Raw genomic sequence first — 18,134 nt, forward strand, 5'->3', positions numbered from 1 at the left:
CTGCACACGCTCTCACGCTCACATAAGCCAGCCCAGACCCCCAAAGTGCACTGGTGGCTGGTTTGGCGTGGCACCCTGCACCCACTTGGCTGGCACAAGTCTGGGCTGGCTGCTTGTCTGGCCCAGTGTCCCCTGAGGGCACCTCATGAAGCGTGACAGGCTGCTGCTTAGCACTGACTCCTCTCCCTGTCATTATTATTTTGAACAGCAGCCAGTATAATGAAAATTGTTAGGAGGAAGAGGTTTAGGGAATATCCAAAGTGTCTCAGAAGAGCATCTGCAAAGCTGGAGGTCCAAACTCCACCCTGGCACTTGCGATGAGCAGGGCCCAGGGGAGCCATCATCTCCTCTGTGTCCTCCCTTCCATGCTCCCTGTTTTGCAGGGTGGCAGAGGCTGGGCTACCACACAGGGTGGTCCTGGCCACATTCCCCTTCACAGCTGTTGCCCACTGTAGCCAAATCCTGGAGCCTTTCCTGGTACAGGACTTGTCCCAGGAGGTCCAGATGGCAGTGTCCCCAGGCATGGGCTGCTCACCAGCAGCTCCAGGACAGATGCAGTGGGAGGCTGTGGGGAGTGGAGGACAGAGATTCTGTGGGCTGCTCTTTCAGAGTGGCATGCGTGAATCTTGCAATATTTCCTGGGAACCATGATGCTTCCTGTTGTGTTAGGAGGGCCGGGGCCACAAGACAAGGGGTGGAGAGGGTCCTTGGCTCCTCAAAGGAGAAAGCAGGATGGTCTGCAAGTCAGAAATGCAAGATGCAACTGATGCCAAATTAGCCAGGTTTCCTAAGTGTTTGTGTGAAGGATTTTGGCCTCCAGGGTCAAATGTTTCCAGGGCTAGAAGATTAAGGACATCAGATAGCTGCAGCAAGGAGGGAAAAAGGCAGATCCCTTCCTCCATTCTGGGGCTGGCACAAGTGTGTGGTTAGAGGATTAGAGCTAGGAGTGGTCCGCTGCTGCCAAGGCAGGCTCACAGGGGTGAAAAGGAGGGAAGACGCATCAAAACCCCTTCCCAAAATAAGTGCTGCTCTGGCAAAGCCTACAGCAGCTGCTCCCTTCTCCTGGCTTGGGTTCTACCAGCTACTGGCTGTCTGTTGTTCCCTGGATGGGGTCACTCACTACCAGCTCAGAGCCCACCCAGCGTGTCACCCAGGGACAGCCAGTCCTTCGAGTGGTGACCCCAAGGCTGAGGTCCTGGAGATGTGGGCACCCCTGCAGTTAGGGGGTGTCTCAGGCCAGAGCTTCCCTGGGGGATTTATGGTTGGTGGGTGGGTGGGTGGACAAGGCTGAGTCCAGGAGGGCCTCTCATCTCTGCCTTACCAAAAGTGGACCAGACCAAGCCTCCAGTGGTCAGGAGCACGGAAAGGGTGGAGTTTGGTGGCTGATTTCAAAATGATTAATGGTGACTTGAACTTACTGGGGATACTGGAAATAAGAAAAGCTCCTCTGACTTGATCCATCTCCACCACTGCGAACAAATCTTCTGAGAGTCACTTGGGAAATACTGTAGCCCAGCGGGAAAGCCAGGTGAGATTTTGTGGGGGTTTATTTTGCAAGAAACTTTTCCTGACTCCCCCAGCTCTGCCTGCCGAGGGCAGGTGCCAGCAAGGCAGCACATACAGAGATTTTCAGGGTGCCTCTTGGTGTGCAGGGTCAGTTAAAGCCCCCTCCCAGCCTCTCCCCAGAGCTCTGCTCCAGCGACGGGCTTGCCCCTGCTCTGTTTTTAGCACATTCAAGTAGCTGCTTTCACAAGAGGTAAAAGAAAGTTCATGGATCCGCTGACAGATCAGCCCATGCGGGAATTTCTTTGGGAATTCCTGCAATAGCAGGTTGGCTCCCGCGGAGGTGGAGTTTCCTCTGGATCTACCTCCACCCAGGCTTGAGTAGTGCTCGGGCCACCAGCTCCACGCTTGGGGGGCCGGGCTGAGCGACGCCACCGCTGAGTCCCAGCCAAGGTCAGCCAGAAACCCTCCCTGCTCTGCAGAACGCCTGTCCTGTTAACCCTTGGGAACAGCAGAGCCGCAGGCTGGCAGGGTCGGGCTGCAGAGCCGCCCCGTGCCCGTGGGTGGGTAAGGGGCAGGGGATGTGCCTGGCAGGCAGACGGGGCCGCAGGCTTGAGGATTTCATACCATCTTGCTCTTTGGGGACCTGCTGCCAGCCAGGCAGCGGTGGGGCCCGGGCGAGGCCGGTGGCCACAGCGGGGGGCCAGCGCTGGCGGGGTGATGGGTTCCCGCTCACAGGCCGGGAGCGATGGGGTGACGGCGCTCGGCATCGGTGACTGTGCTCTCTGGAATCCGAGACACGTCCCCAGCCATACTTGTGGTCAGGAACCATCTTCGCGTTGCAGCGTTACAAACCACAGGCACAGTGGCAGCAGTGCCACTCGAGCGTGTCTCTGACGCCAAGAACCGGCGTGACCTGACCCCACACACGGGACAGGCAGCTGCCCGCTTCCGAGGGCCTCCAGAAGGTCCCCTTGTTGGGACTTGTTTCCTCCTCCCTCCCAGAGGTGGGCCTCTCCAAAATGGCACCCCCTCGCTCCACAGCCAGACCCTGCCAAGGGTTGGAGGCTTTCCAGATGCTGCAGAGGCTCCAGACAGTGGGTTGGAGGGAACTTGCATTCGCAAACATGGGGACAAGCCAAGAAGTTTCAAGGTATCATGCCAGGGAGAGGGTCTGGAGCTCAGGTTTGGTCTGGGGACACCTCTGCTGTTCTGAGGATGAACCGAACTGTCTCACATATCCAGGGAGCAGTTCTTGCTCAAGGAGATCCCAGAGGTCTGTCCAGCTCCGTGCGAGCTGCCATAAAGAACAGCGAGTTTGCAGCTGTAGGTACCTAATGGGCAGATTTGGGGGGACAGCCACCCAGCAGAGCTTTAGCACTGATCTGTTCAATCCTTCCCTCTCTGGAGATATTCATAACCCACCTGGATGAGTTCCTGTGTCACTTGCCCTAGGTGAAACTGCCTTGGCCAGGGGTTTGGACTGGATGATCTCCAGAGGTTCCTTCCAGCGCTAACGATTCTGTGATTCTGTGATTCTGCCCTCAGTGACTCAGCTGTCCCAGGACAGAGCATGGGTTGGAGCGGAGAGCTGTTCAGTTCTGGTTCCCGAGACCTAACTGTGCAGCTCGAGGCCACACGTCGCACATCCCCGTGCTTTCACATGATCTGCAGCCCCGCCGGGGCAGGACGCGGCCGCTCTTTACCAGCACAGTCAGGGCTCTCTCCGAAACATCGGTGCTTGGCGAGGGCTGTGAAGGCGGCTGTGCAGGAGGAGGCATGGGAGTTCTCCATCTGCCAGGCGCCAGCTGGAGGGAGCGACAGCGCTCAGCAGCAGCTCCCGGGGGATGCGCTGCCCTCGCACAGTGTACGAGTGCCATCTACAGGGGGGTCCAGCCTGGGCCCCCCCAAAACCGTCCGGCCCCTCGCCACCTCGCCAGCCCCGCTGGTAACTGGTGTTCAGTCCCCAGGGTCGTGTGGGGGGCACAGCACCTCAATTTATCCGGAGAGAGGGGCCAGCGCTGCTCCAGGGGCTCAGAGCAGACATGGATGAGAGTGAGAGAATTACAGCATGGTTTGAGTTGGAAGGGATCTTAAAGTTCATCCATTCCCACGCACCTGGCATGGACTGGGACACCTTCCACTATCCCAGGTTGCTCCAAAGCCCCGTCCAACCAGGCCTTGAACAATTCCAGGGATGCGGCAGCTGCAGCTTCTCTGGACAACCTGTGCCAGGACCTTACCACCCTCCCAGGGAAGAATGCCCAATATCCAATTCCAATTCCCAATAGCCAACCTAAGCTTGCACTCTGTAAGTGAGAAGACCTTCCCCTCTGCCCTGACACTCCACGCCCTTGGCCAAAGTCCCTCTCCAGCTCTCCTGGAGTTTCTTTAGGCACTGGAAGGGGTTCCTGGAGCCTTCTCATCTCCAAGCTGAACAGTGCCGGCTCTCAGCCTGTCTCCAGAGCAGACGTGCTCCAGCCCTCGGAGCATCTCCGTGGGCTCCTGTGGACTCGCTGCAGCAGCTTGGGACAGGTTCTTCCCGCTGTTTCCCGGGACAGCCCCTCGCGCAGTGACCGAGGGTCGCTCAGCCGCGACCCCGCACGGAGCCCCCGCCCCGCGGGGCGAACCGCCCCCCCCACAGCGCCCCGCGGCGGCCGGGCGGGGCAGCGCGGCGCGGGCGCGGAGCGTGCTGGGAGCTGTAGTCCCGCTCCGGGTGGCCGCGGGCGGGGCCGGAGCCTCTCGAGACTACAACTCCCGTCGTGCCCCGCGCGCGCCCGCCCCGACTGCGGCACCGGGCGCTGGGGTGGGCACCGGGCAGCGGCCGCAGCTCCCCCCGCCCGGACCCCCGGCCGGCCCCGGCCCCGGTCCCGGGCAGCAGCGCGATGGGCGGGGAGGACGAGATCGTGCGCATCGCCAGGCGCCTGGACAAGATGGTGGCCAAGAAGAACGCGGTGAGTGGCGGCGGCCGGGCCCCCGCAGCCCGGGTGGGGTGAGGAGCCGCCCCCTGCCCCGGGCTCTGTCTGGCGGCCGCGGCTCCCCCTTCTCCGCGGGGTCCCCTCCTCGCCGCCGTGCTGTAGGGACCCCCCGCCTCTCCCTCGGTGCCCGCTGTGAGGGTCCTCCCCTTCCCCAGCCTCCGTTTGGGAGCCTCTCTCTTGGTGCCGCCCCCGTCGTTGTCGTGGCTGGAGCAGAGGCTCCCCCCCATCAGGGTGGGCATCCCTCCCCCAGACCTGCTCTCCTTCTCCCTTCCCCTTCCATTGCGGAGCCGTGGGATCCACCCACTGCCGGTAATTGGGGGTGCAGCTCCTTGTTCCCCCTATGGTGCTCTGGGACCCCCCATCCCAGGCCTCACTCACTCCCTGCCCCATCTCTCAGCACCCTGGGGCTCTCCCTGTCCTGCCTGCAGGGTGTTCTCCTCCGGGAGACCATCCTCGGCCCTCCTCTCCTATTCCTTTGGGAGCCCTTGGGAAGGGGGATCCACCCTGGGGGGATCCTGAGTCTCCAGTGTGTCCTCAGGGAAAACCCCAGTGCTGATGGATTTGCCTCCTGCATCCCCATCCCATGCCGGCACTGCTTCTGCTCACTCGTGTGGCTGCTGGAGTGTGGAGGGCTGGAAAAGCTGCACCCAGGGGGTCTCACAGAGTGAGCTGTGAGCGGTGTCACTGCCTGGGGGGACAGTAGCCAGTATTCCCCTACTTAATGGGGGACGTCAGTGCTCGTGGGAGCACAAGCAGCATCGTGGAAGTGCTAAGGCAGGAAGCTGACAGGGGGTTGTGACAGAGGGAGGCTGTACGTCTTAGAGGGAGAGGGATGTGATGGGTGGGAGGTGATGGGCGAGGAGGGGAAGGGATTAAAGGAATGTGGTATTCCTGTGGTGGGATACTCAGTGCTGATATCACATGAAGGTTTGGATGCTGGACTGACCTTGCCAGCTGTGGGTCAGGTGAGTGCTGTCACTTGTGTTGCTGCTGTAACAACTCAGGGAGGTGCGTTCGGGCTGAAGCACAGCCTGGGATGTCTGTTCTTGTTGGTGGCAGGCTTTCAGCTCCAGTGCTGGAATAGGAAAGGAGCAGCTTTGCAGAATTTGCTTCCAGCTTCTTTGGTGAAGAGGCAGCTTCTTACACGATGGCTATGCAGTGTTTCGTCCTGGCTGGCGTTTGAGATGGTGCTGAACCCGCAGCGTGTTCGTTGTGTGGGGGCTAATCTGAGAACTCTTCCTGCAGGACGGTTTCCTGGAGTACCCGTTTGTTGCTCTAGTTTTTGAGTGGATCCTCATTTGCTGTGCCAAGCGGCCCCATTTCTGATAACGGAGACAGGAATCACCGGGTCGCTTTGTGTGTTCAGGGCTGGATGTGATGGAGTCTGTTGGAGGAGCGGAAAGGTGGGAAACTGCCTGAGGGGGAAGTCGGTCGTTCTGGGTACGGTAATGGTGTGGTTTGTGCTGGTGTGAGTTGCTTGTGTGCACGCTGAAAGCTTTGACCCTGCTTTGGTTTTGGCATCTGTTCTGTAGGGTGGATGGCAGCTGGATTGCTTCCTGGGATCAGTGGGAAACGGCCCTTCTGCACAGGGAGGACAGGATCTGAGGATGGGGCTGTCAGAGCAGGCGGCTTTGCTTCCCTTCAGTCGTGGGCTGTGCAGGCCTTGTGCTGCAACCGGGCTTGGAGTGGTCTGTGTTGTAAATGAGCTGCTGAATGTGAACACTGGAAGCCTTGTTTGAGGGAAGGGGGTTGGGAGGAAAGAGCCAGCTGAATGGAGACAGGCTGGGATCTGCTGGAGTGAGACTAGTGACTACCACTAGTGACTCTTGAGTGACTACCAATTTTAGGTATCTGCAGATTCCTGGTGAGATTTTTTTTCTGGAGCTGGGTTCTGGGATGCAGAGATGACATAAGGAAGCTTCACAGAACAATTTTCAAGTGGCCAGCTCTTCAGCATCTCAGCTTGATGGCTTTGTTCCTGGTGTCAGCTCTTGTCCTGAGCAGAGTGGGGTATTAACGTGAAAACTGGGAAACAGCTACATGAAGTTTCACGCTGGAGTAACTTCTAGCTCTGGCTCTGAGCTTTAGGTGGGTGACCGAACTTCTTGCAACTATGCTAAATTGTAATTGTGAGTTATTTTCCTTTCTCAAGGCCTCAAAAATTGTGAGCTTGAGAGTAGGATTACTCCTTCCAGCCAAGTGGTTTGCTGAGGGGATAGTTCTGCTTCAGATGTGTTTCTCAGATGTTAAAAATGTTCAACCTGCGAGGTAAGGGTAATAAACTAATGCTGCAGTTGTACTACACACCAGCAAAGACCTGTAGCACTCCTGTCCTTTTCTCTTTTGCCCCTTCCAATAATTCAGCTGCTTTCAGGTTGTACTGTCTGTCCAGAACAGCAATCCCAGCAGGAAGCTTTCTGATGTTTCAGGGAGTGCTTGTTGGTTGATTTCCCTTTGAATTCAGCTTTCTGGGTCTGTTCCCAAGCTGTTGCATTTGTTTACTAAAAGCTGAGGCACTCATTCTGTTTCTCTCTTCCTCTCCAGGAAGGTGCAATGGATTTACTGAAAGAACTGAAGAGTATGCCCATGACTTTGGATTTGCTGCAGGTGAGTCGCACAGGTAGGGTGAAAAGCTGAAGTCTGCATCTGGACGAGTTCAACATCTTGTTTAAATGACAGGTGTCCTCACACTTCTTGCCTCATGCAAAGCATCAAAAGAAACATTAAATCCGACCAAATAGTGCTGAACTTGGGTTTTGGACTGGCAGTTAAATAGCTCTGGGTCACCATGTCCTGCCAGAAACCTGTGCAGAGGTAATGGGACAAATATGGGTTACTGCTCAGATCTTGTTTTCAGGCTGCAAAAAGAGGAAATATTATATAAAAGTACTTGAATGTCACTTAGAGTTGTGTAGGGGAGGCATTTGTGGGTGATTGGAGGTTTCTTCTGATAGGCTTGAGAAGCTGGAGAGTGTCATCCTGCTCTTCCAAAGTTGTAAGGATGGTAGAATCATTCTGCAGTTCCTTGCAAACTCATATCTCGGTCATCGCTTTGACTTGGCCATGGGTCTTTCAGATTTCAGGTAGAAGCAAACAATGAATCTGTTCTGGAGTGACTGATTCGAGTGTTCTCTTGCAGTCCACCCGCATTGGGATGTCGGTAAATGCACTGAGGAAGCAGAGCACAGATGAAGAAGTGATATCGCTTGCCAAATCCCTCATCAAATCTTGGAAGAAACTTCTAGGTAAGGAAATCAGCATGTTCCTATCAGATTCAGCTTGTGAAGGAGCTTGCTTCAGTGGGAGGCTGGTTTTCTTGGAAGAACTTGTCTACTGATCTCAATAAAACACTCTAGCAAGTCAGTCTTTGCAATTCCACCCTTGTGTCTTTCGAGTTTTGTGTCCTATCATGCATCCCTCTGGATTTAACTCCTGTTTAGCCAGCTCATCCTTGGAAGAGCATTGAGAGCTTCAGGACTATTAACATGAACCTGTCCATATAATAATTAGCAGCATTATTTGTAGAAACGGTATCTGTGCCCTGAACCCTCCCACCCCACTTAACACAGCGTGTGCTGTCAGCCTTGTGCAGCAGTTTGGAAAGAGGAATGCTGGAATGTATTTTGGGTGATGGGTTGGAGAAGGCCCTTAGTTTACCACCTTGTAGATAAATTCACATGGACTGTTTTCAGCTGTGGAGGCTTTCACAGTGATGGGTTCCCTGTTTCTTGCTGGGCTGGATGAGCATCACAGGAACTGTTTTCCTGTCCTGGCTGGACTGTCATGTCCACATTAGGCTGGGTATGTATTAGCTCTGACTTTTAACTTCTGTGTCAGACTTGTTCTACAGTGTCCTGACAGTCCTCTCCAGGGTTGTGCTGTTGGCTTTCAGCAGCACTTGGGAATCAGGAGAAACTGCACTCCCAGAGGACCAGCCCGTACTGGCCCTTCAGGAGGTGTTGGCTGGAAATGCTGCTTTTAGTGGTGCTTGAGAGAACTTGATCTAATCCCTGCTCAGCAGCCAGTGTGTCTCTGAAAGAAACTTTTGTGATGAGGCATGTCTTGTGAGGAGGCTTATCTCCCAGGCAGGGAAGGTGATTGCTCTCTAGTTTGTTGAGAAAAGCTTTTGTTTGAATTAGGTTCTACTTAGAGGCAAGAAAAGGATCTGTTGTAAAGCAGGGAAGGCCATAAAGGCATTTCTTTCTCTGATTCTTTTTGGAGAATAATAACTTGCCTTAGGCCAACACTAGGCAGTGTGGAGGCACTGATGAGTGTGTGCAGGGCTGTAGCACAAAGAACAGTTCTGATCTCATTCCTCTTCTTATGAATGTAGATGCTTCTGAAGAAAAAGGTGAGGAGAAAAAGAAAAGCCTGTCCTTGCCAACATCTTCCTCCAAGGAGACTGGTAACTCAAGAGACCAGAGGTAATGTTTCCCTTTAACCAAAGATGACACTGTTACAGAATTTAAATTTTCTTAAGGCACCTTACTTTAATTTTTATTTTTTTAAGTGTCTGAGTTGGGAATTTTGTGTAGTGAAATTCCTGATCAGAGACACTGGAAGTGTTTCTTCTTCAGGATTGATCTGTGTGATGTTACCAATAAACTGTAATGCAGAAATATCCACGGGGAGACTTCCCGGCCAGAATGGAGTTCAGGGATGCAGAGAAGCACGGGAGTGAGTGCTGTCCAGATCTGTGTGGATCTGTGTGTGATTTCACTCACAAATCCTGGCTCTGGGCACAGAGGCAAAACCCCACTGGCTCCTTGCTTTGTCATGTATAGTGGGATGTGTGGAGTGGAGTTCTCTGGCTTGTGCTGCTGATGGTCCCCTGTGCCTTGATGTGCTGCAGATATTGCAGTTTTCTGTTTTTTTTTTTTTTTTTAAATCCTTGATGCTTTTTACATGTATTCAGCCTCCATCTTCTGAATAGCAAAGATTCCCCAGGCTGTGAAGGATGAACAGAAGCCAGTGGATTAGAGTAGCGTAGACCAGGAGCAGTGGCCAACTCCTGGTGTCAGTCTGTTGAGCCAGGCTCAATTTCCAGAAGCAGGAATGCTTATTCTCCAGTCCTGCAAAATAAACCACTGGTCTGCCTTAAAAAAACAGTAATTTATTAGCAGCAAAGAGTCTTTGTTCTTTGAAGCACAGGCTGTGATGGAGTCTGACTGGTTGCTCAGTGTGTGATAGCTGGTTCAGATGAGGCTGCAGTCAAGACACCAAAGAGAGATCAGCTTGTATTCAGATATTTCAGCCTCCTATTCTGATAGATTTTGGCCAGGCCTTCCTCTCCTGTCAGGGAGAAATACTTGAGCAGCTCTTGGCTTGAAACTTGCTTTCTGGAGCACAGATGTGGAAATCCCTCTGTAGTGACTGGAGCTATCACTGCAAGACCTGAAGGCTCTGAGCCAGCCAGCCTGGAGCTGGCACCTGTGAGTTTAGATGCTGCATTACTCTAATCCAAAGCATATTCTGTTGTGCTGTAGAATTTCAGACCCTTAGAGTAGTACATGTTAATGGGCTGTGTCTAGTGTTTCTGTCTCTGGCAGCAGGAGCGTTTTCTTTTCCAGGATTCTCTAAACTGCCTTTATTAGGAGGTTTTGGAACTGTGGCCTGAACGTAGCTTTTCTGTGGGATTTTCTTCCAGTGCAGCCCCGAGTTCTGCTTTCAGTCCCTGGCTGCTGCTTTGCCACCATTTTGTTCCAGCATAACCTTTTTTTAATGTATAAACTTTTGTTGCCTGGATAGATTTACAAGCTCTTTCTCCTGTTTAACAGGAACAGTGTGAACCACAAGGATTTCCTGAAATAAGTCTTCTAGGTGTGTTTGAGCTCTACTTCCCAACTAGCCTATTTATAAACTAACCTCTAAACCTTAATAAATAGTTTTATGTCTCTGGAATGGCTGAGAAGTCTGTTTCATCTAATTTGTGAGGGCTCAGCTCTCATCTCAGGGCATGTATGACATGTCTGTATGTAGGCGAATGTGTCTCTCCTCATCAGCTAACAGGAGTGGGATAACCATGCATCTTGACTAGCTTTTTTCTACCTCCAGGGAATAAAAATCTTAAAGTCGATGGCATTTGCAGATAAAACCTTCCTGAAAATCAAGTATTACCTCTGCAAGTATTAGTTTGGAGACCTGGCTTTAAGGACTGCGTGTGGTGAAGGTCAGTGTTCTGAGTTCACACTGAGTTCACTGAGTTCACACACAGTGTTTTGCTCTGGGAGACCTTAGACTGTTGACAAACAGACAAAATTTAAATCTGGAAGAGCTCTCAGGGATGCTTCTCCTTATGCCCCTCCCCAGCACAGCACAGCCTCTGTCCAAGCTGTCCCTGATTGCCTCTTTTCTAAGCTCTTCTTTGACAACCCTTAAAAAACCTCAGGGCAAGGCATTTCCACAGCGGTCCTTGGCAGCATTTCCAATTCATAACTCACCTTTACAGATTGAAACTTGTTCTCAATCAAAACCTGTCTTGCTAAGACCATTTCTACGTTCTTTTGTCTTCAGCAAGTATGGAGGCTTTTTTTCCTACCATCTTATTTTGTAAGGAATTGCAGGACTTGTCTCCTTTAAATTTTCCCTGCCAGAAACCACCCCAGTTCTTTCAGTCCTTCCTTTTATTGTAGGTAGGTTTTCTAGGCTTTTTGCCTTTGTCCTTTGGGAAGTCTCCTTTTTCCAAACTATTTTGTGCAACATGAGCAGCTGTGATTTTCAGCTGGGTTATTCCTGAGTTGTGTATGCTCAGCGTATACCCCCCCATGAGTGCTGCCTGGGATCTGTGTGGAGCTTCTTAAGCACAAAAGTACCTGGTGGCAATTTTTACATCCCAAATGGGAGAAAAATCATCATCTAATTGATTATTTACAGGCTAAGTTGTTTCTTCTTTTACTAACATTTGCAGTGTAAATACTGTTGAATGTTTTGAGCTATTTGGACACAAATCTGCTCTTTAATAGGCTCCTGCAGTGCCAACAAGTAAAACTAGCTGGTAAAAAACAGTTTTATCCAGCTACTAGTCAAAGAGAAACACAATAAGCTTACAGTAAATCCCCCTCTTAGAGTGCATCTCCTTCATCTGAGCAAGAAATTAATCCTCTGCTTTGGTTTGACCTGAACAGTTTGCTGAAGGTTCATTGGGGATGCTTCTGGAAAGGGCCTGGCCAGGTTCTGAACTGCGGAAATCCAGTAGCCCCAGTGATGATCTGTGGGATTTTAGCCAGACTGGATATGACCTTAGCTGCAGAAACTCCTGGGATAAGTCTCTGAAGTTGTCTGGCTCAGTTTGTCCAGCAGCAAAATCGGAAGGTTTCCAGCTTAGCGCTGTTTTTCTGTGGGCTGACTAATCCCTTCCAGGACAGCGTAGTGGAAGTGCTTGTTCATAACAGATTTATTTTGGATGGCAACAAACTGGCAGTAGTGACCCAGCTTAACAAAAATCGTCAAGCCACTTGGATCTTCAAGGAGGTATTGCCAGCATGGCATGGGTGAAATATCAGGTTTTCTCTCTTTTTTTTTTTTTTTCTCCTTTGTCTCTTTAAAGTATTAATGTTACCAGGCATTGGCCATAAATACAGTGCATTTTACAGCCCAGTCACCAAAGCCAGGGCAATCTCTGCTGAAGAAAAATTGCCGTTCTGCTGCTTAGATTTAAGGGGGAGAACAAAGCTCTAGAAAATCATCTGTGAATCATAACAGCCCAAATCTTTTACCATCAGTATTTGCAGGGCTGACTAACCCCCTGTGCAGATGTTAGGCTTTATGGGTGCACACCCAGCTGAGCTGCTCAGTGAAGCTCCTTCTCTGCAGGCAGCCCCTGCAGCGGTGACTCAGCCTGCCCACATCATGTGCTCATTGTGCAGGCAGGTTTCCATCCAGCTCCCCTGGCAGGTGATCTGACTGAGTCAGCCCCAGCAGGCAGGTGTTTGCATTCCCTTGCCTGTGCCCATGATTGCTTGCAGGTGGAAGTGAAGTTATTTTTGAGAGCAAAGCAGTATTTCTTGGTTCTGTGCTAGCCCAGCACCTGTGTGAGCTGTGTGTGGCTGTGTAGGGGTGCTGTTCTGTGAGATGAGTAATCAGAGTCTTGCTCAGCTTACAGGAAAAAGGAAGATCCTTTTATGTGTTATGCTTTATTGTTTGTTTTTTTTTTTTTTAATATCAGAGCTGAAGGAGGCATTTTTGTTTTTTTTTTATCTTCTTTTCCTTAGCACAGAAGCTCCTCCTTCTGGAGGGGCTGGTGTTGTCTTCTCTGATTTCTGCCTCAGAAGTCAGCATGCCGCACTCCTTGATGGCTGCAGAGAGCTGGAGTGCTTTTTTTGTTTAGCTGTTCTCTTTCCTGCTGCTGAAATCTTGCTAAAGAATGAGATTAACTAGTGGTGTTTTCTGCTCGATTTCTGCTGAGAGCAGTTGAGTGCCTCGTGTCCTGCAAAGTCAGAGAGGAAAGAAGTACCCTGGATCTGCTCTACACTGCCAGACTGAGAGAGCACTGATGGTCTCAGATGTCTGAGTGTATTTGAGTTACTGGTGGTGTCCAACACTAATATTTTCGCTTGGTGGCCTGTGGTGCAGCAGCTGATACATGTTGAATAACACAAGATGGTTGGCAGGGCTGTTCATGGACTGAACCTCTGCTGGCAGCCAGCAGTGTCCACAGGGGAGCTCGTGCCCGGGCTGCTGTGCTGTGCTCTGTGCTGATTTGGGGCAAAGCTCTCTGCACTGTGTCCCTCTGACTGGTTCTGTGTTATGATCAACAGGATGCTTGGCCACACACCTGCTGCTCCCCTCTCTGCTCTCAGTGGCCCGAACTGAGACATTTCTGACAGGTTAAGTTTTTCTTTTAGCTCCAACAAAAGGCAGGAGCCTCCGAAGACTCCGACCACCCCCAAAATCACCACCTTCCCTCCGGCGCCCGTCACGTGCGACGCTGTCCGCAACAAATGCAGAGAGATGCTGACAGCAGCCCTGCAGGCTGATGGTAAGTGCTGGGGGGAGCCCTGCACTGCCTGAAGTGCTTCACAGCTCCTGCAGCATTCTGACAGAGACTTCTGCGTGTAAGCCAGTGCCAGCTCAGTTAAAATATGCCATTCTGGAGCAGCCTTGTCAAAGGATTATTGCCAGCAGCTCAGTCTAGCCATTGGTCACCCCTTTGATCAACTGGCTGCTTTTTCAGACACTTGCACAAGGACCTGGCAGTGTACCAGGCAGTGGGTGTTAAGAACATGGGTTACTTGGGGTCTTCTGCTTTGTACCAGGGGGTGATGTGGAGTCCTGAGGTGAGATGAGAAAGGAAGGCTTGATCCCAATGCTCTACATTTCCAGGCCCTGCCACAGTGTTGGTCTGTGTAGACCTGCTTCTCCCTGACACTGGTATCTTATCTGATGATACTCAATTCCCACCTATATATGTTTGATTTCAATTATACCAAGAATATATTGGAAAACTTAAGTTCTGGGGCCAAAGTTCTTGTTAGCTTTGTCTTGTGCAGTCCACATCCTAGAGAGGCACAGTGCACAGACTGCCTGGATTAATCTGTTTTCATCACTACACTTTTCCAAAAGGTTAGAGAGTAGCTAGAGCAAGATTTGGTATTTGGTGGAAGCAGCACGTAAATCAAAATAGCAATTTGTCCAGATTTGTGTCTCAGAAAAGCTGTGCCTGGGGAGCCCTGGCCTGGCTGGAAGTCCCTGATCTCCTGTTCATCCTGTCTTACAGACGACTACATCGCCATCGGTGCTGACTGCGAGCACATAGCAGCCCAGATTGAAGAGTATATCCTTACTGTACAGCCCTTCCTCGAGGGCCTGCGTGCCTCCAGGAGTGAAATCTGTGTGCTCAAAGGAGAAACTGTCTGTTTAAATGTTCTGCTGCAACTTGTCAGCGTTCTGGGGCTGGTTCCAGCTCTGCTTGGCTGAGTCCTGGGTCACTAAGGAACCACCAGTGTGGTGCTGGGAGCTCAGGGACTGTAATCCCTAGTTTGTCCTTACCATCAGTGTGCCCTTTCCTGCTCTTCACTCTGTTTCCAAATATATGCAACTTCCCTGTGCTCCTTGTTAAGGAGAGTGTGCTGATCTAGACAAAAGCAGTGGAAAAGATGGAGCAATGAGGATCAAGTTCCATGTAGGTGTGATATAAGCCGGGAGTTTGCTTGGTTTGGTGGGGGGTGTAGGGTAGGAGGTGCAGCTGGGCTCTCTCAGTGAAGGGGTTTGTGGCTGCCTTTTTAAGAGAAAGAGCAGGTTGAAGAACCTGAGCATAACTATTTCCAGCACAGTGAAAAAGCCCGAACTGGAAGCCGCTGGACTCTGGTATAAACCAGCCCTCAAATCCAGCACTGACCTCCCAGAGCAGATGCTGCTGTTGGGCTCCAGCACCTTCATCTGTGTCCTGCAGTGGGTAACACTCCCTGTTCTTCACGGGTGGCTGGGAAGTGCTTGAGGCCTCTGGGTTGATTGCAGGCTCCTTGACTGCCCCGTACGCATTTACCAAGATGTCAAGAACACCGACATGAAATACAAGAACCGGGTGAGGAGCCGCATCTCCAACCTGAAGGACTCCAAAAATCCTGAGCTGAAAAAGAACGTGCTGTGTGGGGCCATCACCCCCGAGCAGATCGCGGTGATGACCTCGGAGGTGAGGAAGCCTGAGGAGCGGGGTTTGCTTCTTGGAGGGAAGATGTCATGAGGTTTGGCTGGAGGCAAAGGGCTGGGCTGCTTCCAGGGTTGCAGATTTCTCAGTAGCTGCTGCCAGAGTGCGTGGAGTGAGCCAGCAGTGGGGTTTGCAGTGTGAGGAGTAATCTGTTGAGCCTTCAGATCATCACTGGGGCCTGGGTGTGAACCAGAAACCAGGAATGAAGGCTTTGTGTGTTAATGCCCTTCTGTCAGGCCACCCTGTCCTGTTGGCTGCTTCCACTGTAGTGGGTGTGGTAGTAAAACTGGACAGATGTTATTTTTTTTTTATTGCCTTTTTTTTTTTTTTTTTTTAAGGAAATGGCCAGCAATGAGCTGAAAGAGATCAGGAAAGCCATGACAAAAGAAGCAATCCGGGAACATCAGATGGCCAAGACAGGAGGGACGCAGACTGACCTCTTCACCTGTGGGAAATGCAAGAAGAAGAACTGCACCTACACCCAGGTTAGTCTTCCTGCTCCTACAGCCTCCACACCGCTGACCTCTGCACAGGACATCATCTGTCATGGCCACGAGCTCGTGCTGCCCTGGGACAGGCCCTGCAGGCACAAACGTTGCCACTGGTGGACAGGGCCCTTGAGGCTCTCTAAAATGTGCTTTTTGCACATGTTTCCTTGGAGCTTGTGAAAGTCTTTTTGGCTCATTTGTACAAGAGTTGTGGAGCCACAAGGAAGCTTTTCAAAAGTACAGCAGTGCTCTACATCGAAAGCAGGTGCTGGGAATGCTGGGACTCAGACAAGAAAGGAGTGGGTAGCGTAGAGGAGAGTCTGCAGAAACCAAGGCAAACATGGTATTGAAAGTGCAAATTAAGAATGTAGATAACCTGCAGCTGAACAAATCCCAACTTAACTAAAATCAAGCAGTGTGAAACAGGTGAAACAAAAGGAATACATGAAGCAGTGATATGAGCAGGCAGAGAATTTTTCTTCTCTACAGCCAGCTGCTGGTAGCCTTGTGCATCCCCAGTGCTTCTTAGTTCCCATGTTTGTGCCAGGCATCAGGAGATAACTGGAGTCCAGCTGCCTTGTATTGGGGCAGGACACAACAGTGTCTTCTAAATGAAAATGCTTGGAGGGTTTCTGTATTTTTATTGGTTTTCCAATGAAGTCACCAGTGGGTGATGAGATGCTGTAAGACCCAAGTAGATGAACTGGTGTTTATGAGCACGTTAGAAGGCAGGCAGTAATGCTAGGGGAGGATTACAGAATTTAGCTTTTCAGCATGCTTGCAAGAATGCTTAATTTGCATCATGCAAATACTGTGACATATTGGGTAATTACACACGTAGATGACCATAATTACCCCTTGGCACAGTCCTGCTGCTTGACTTGTGCAGGAATGCCAGTGTTTTCAGTGTAGATCTGCCTTGTGGTATTCAAATGCCATGAAAATCTGATTTTCAGTAAAGTATGTGTTTCTGGCAAGAGCCAGTCAGAGGCAGCAATCACATCTGGGTTAAATATTGGAGTTCCTTAATGGCTCAAATACAAACCAGACTGGAAATGTGCAGAACCTGGTAACCCAGAGTGTGTTCCTGTGAGGCCAGGATGTAGGACTGGTCTGTAAATGGGAATGGTTTGAGTGCTTTTATATGTGTGGCTGTGGAGCACGTTTTTGGGTCTGAGGGTTTTGTCATCTCCCTGCTGGCCATGTCCCTTCCTGGGGGACAGTTTGGGGAGGGATTGGCTGTGGGCACATCCATCTCTGGATCCACCCATGAGGAATGGGCAGCAGAGAGAGTGAGCAGGGAAGTCTGCTGCCCCAAAACACATCACTCAGGTAGTGTCAGGCTGGAGAGGGGTCATGATGTATGTACAGGTTGTACCTGTGTATAACACAACAACCAGGAAAACTCCGTTCACCCCTCCCAAGCCTCGGTCACATTGAGTTTGTGACCCCAGCATGAATCCCTGGAGGCTGGAGGGAGGGGGGGAAGCTCCCTGTGCCTTCCAGGGGCCATGTGTGATGCCGGGCTCTCATTTCCCTCCTGTCCTCCCCAGGTGCAGACCCGCAGCTCCGATGAGCCCATGACCACCTTCGTCGTGTGCAACGAGTGTGGGAATCGCTGGAAGGTAGCGCACCAAGGCTATGAATGGCACTGAGGGGTGTTAGGGGGGCTGCACCCACCGTGCTGCAGGCACTTGGCTGCTGCTCAGAGGTGTTTGCCAAACTCTCACTGGCTCTAGCAAGTGATCTTCCCTCCCAGCAGAGAGGCAAGAGCTCCTGGGCTCATCCCATCTCTGCAGACCAGCTGGGGTCAAGTCCCACTTCCACATTCCCTGCTCCCTCATCACATCCCTTCTTCCACGATCAGCTTCACAGTGCTTTCCATGCTCCCTCTGAGAGATGGTGGTGATGACACTCAGGATTTCAAAACTGCTCTTCCACGCTGCGCACAGAGCTCGAGGGGGCGAGCAGGAGTCTCCTGGTCGGTGGCGAGCAGAAATGACGCCACTACAAAGTGCCAAAGAGCCACAGCCGAGAGATTCAAACGGGACCTCCCTTTGGCCCCTGCTTCTGAGAAACCCCCCCGAGCCCTTGCCAGCTTCTGAAACAAAGCCCCTCACCTGGATCCTTACCTTCCTCTAGGCAGCACGAGCCGCAGCTCCCCTCGGCAGCGAGGTTTCTAACCGGGGTTTCAACTCCCTTCTCTTGCAGTTCTGCTGACATGTGCCACGGCCCGAGGGCGGCAGCCGAGCGCGGCCCCGCGCGCAGCCTCCACGCGCCAGCTCCCACGGCAATTGTGTTTTGTGTCCCAGTGAGTTTGCATTGTCACGCGCTGAGAGAGCAGCAGCGGGGAGGCCTGGGGGGCCTCGCGGAGAGCCACAGCCCTGGCTGGGCTGGCAGGTTGGCAGGAGAGCTCACTAAACACGCCCAGTCGTTATTTTTCTCATCTAAGCGAGTACGGTCACTTCCTCTTCAAAACTAATATTAAACATTTTTGTCAGTTTCTGACTTTTTATTTCA

At 51.8% G+C, this 18,134-nt stretch overlaps 1 protein-coding gene across 2 annotated transcripts; it reads left to right on the plus strand.

The window, feature by feature from the left end:
• The first annotated feature begins 4,269 nt into the window (after positions 1–4,269).
• TCEA2 (transcription elongation factor A2) lies at positions 4,270–18,134 on the plus strand. Of its 2 annotated transcripts, XM_027881570.1 has the most exons (10): positions 4,270–4,457; positions 7,026–7,088; positions 7,621–7,726; positions 8,815–8,905; positions 13,325–13,458; positions 14,197–14,253; positions 14,957–15,111; positions 15,465–15,611; positions 17,168–17,239; positions 17,826–18,134. In XM_027881570.1, the coding sequence occupies exons 1-10, from the start codon at positions 4,389–4,391 to the stop codon at positions 17,832–17,834; spliced, it is 903 nt and encodes a 300-aa protein (XP_027737371.1). In that variant the 5' UTR covers positions 4,270–4,388; the 3' UTR covers positions 17,835–18,134. The 2 variants fall into 2 exon arrangements, with proteins under 2 accessions (XP_027737371.1, XP_027737370.1); XM_027881569.1 differs by lacking the exon at positions 17,826–18,134 and having other exon boundaries at positions 17,168–17,284.

Source organism: Empidonax traillii, unplaced genomic scaffold (genome assembly GCF_003031625.1).
Source record: "Empidonax traillii isolate 1590-97213 ecotype Southwest subspecies unplaced genomic scaffold, ASM303162v1 scaffold91:size2966241, whole genome shotgun sequence".
NCBI lineage: Eukaryota > Metazoa > Chordata > Aves > Passeriformes > Tyrannidae > Empidonax > Empidonax traillii.

Coding starts and splice junctions, on each gene's coding strand:
- TCEA2 (XM_027881569.1), top strand. CDS start 4,389: ATGGGCGGGGAGGACGAGATCGTGCGCATCGCCAGGCGCCTGGACAAG. Junction 8,906..13,324: donor GGTAACTCAAGAGACCAGAG/GTAATGTTTCCC, acceptor TTTTTCTTTTAG/CTCCAACAAAAGGCAGGAGC. Junction 15,612..17,167: donor AGAACTGCACCTACACCCAG/GTTAGTCTTCCT, acceptor TGTCCTCCCCAG/GTGCAGACCCGCAGCTCCGA.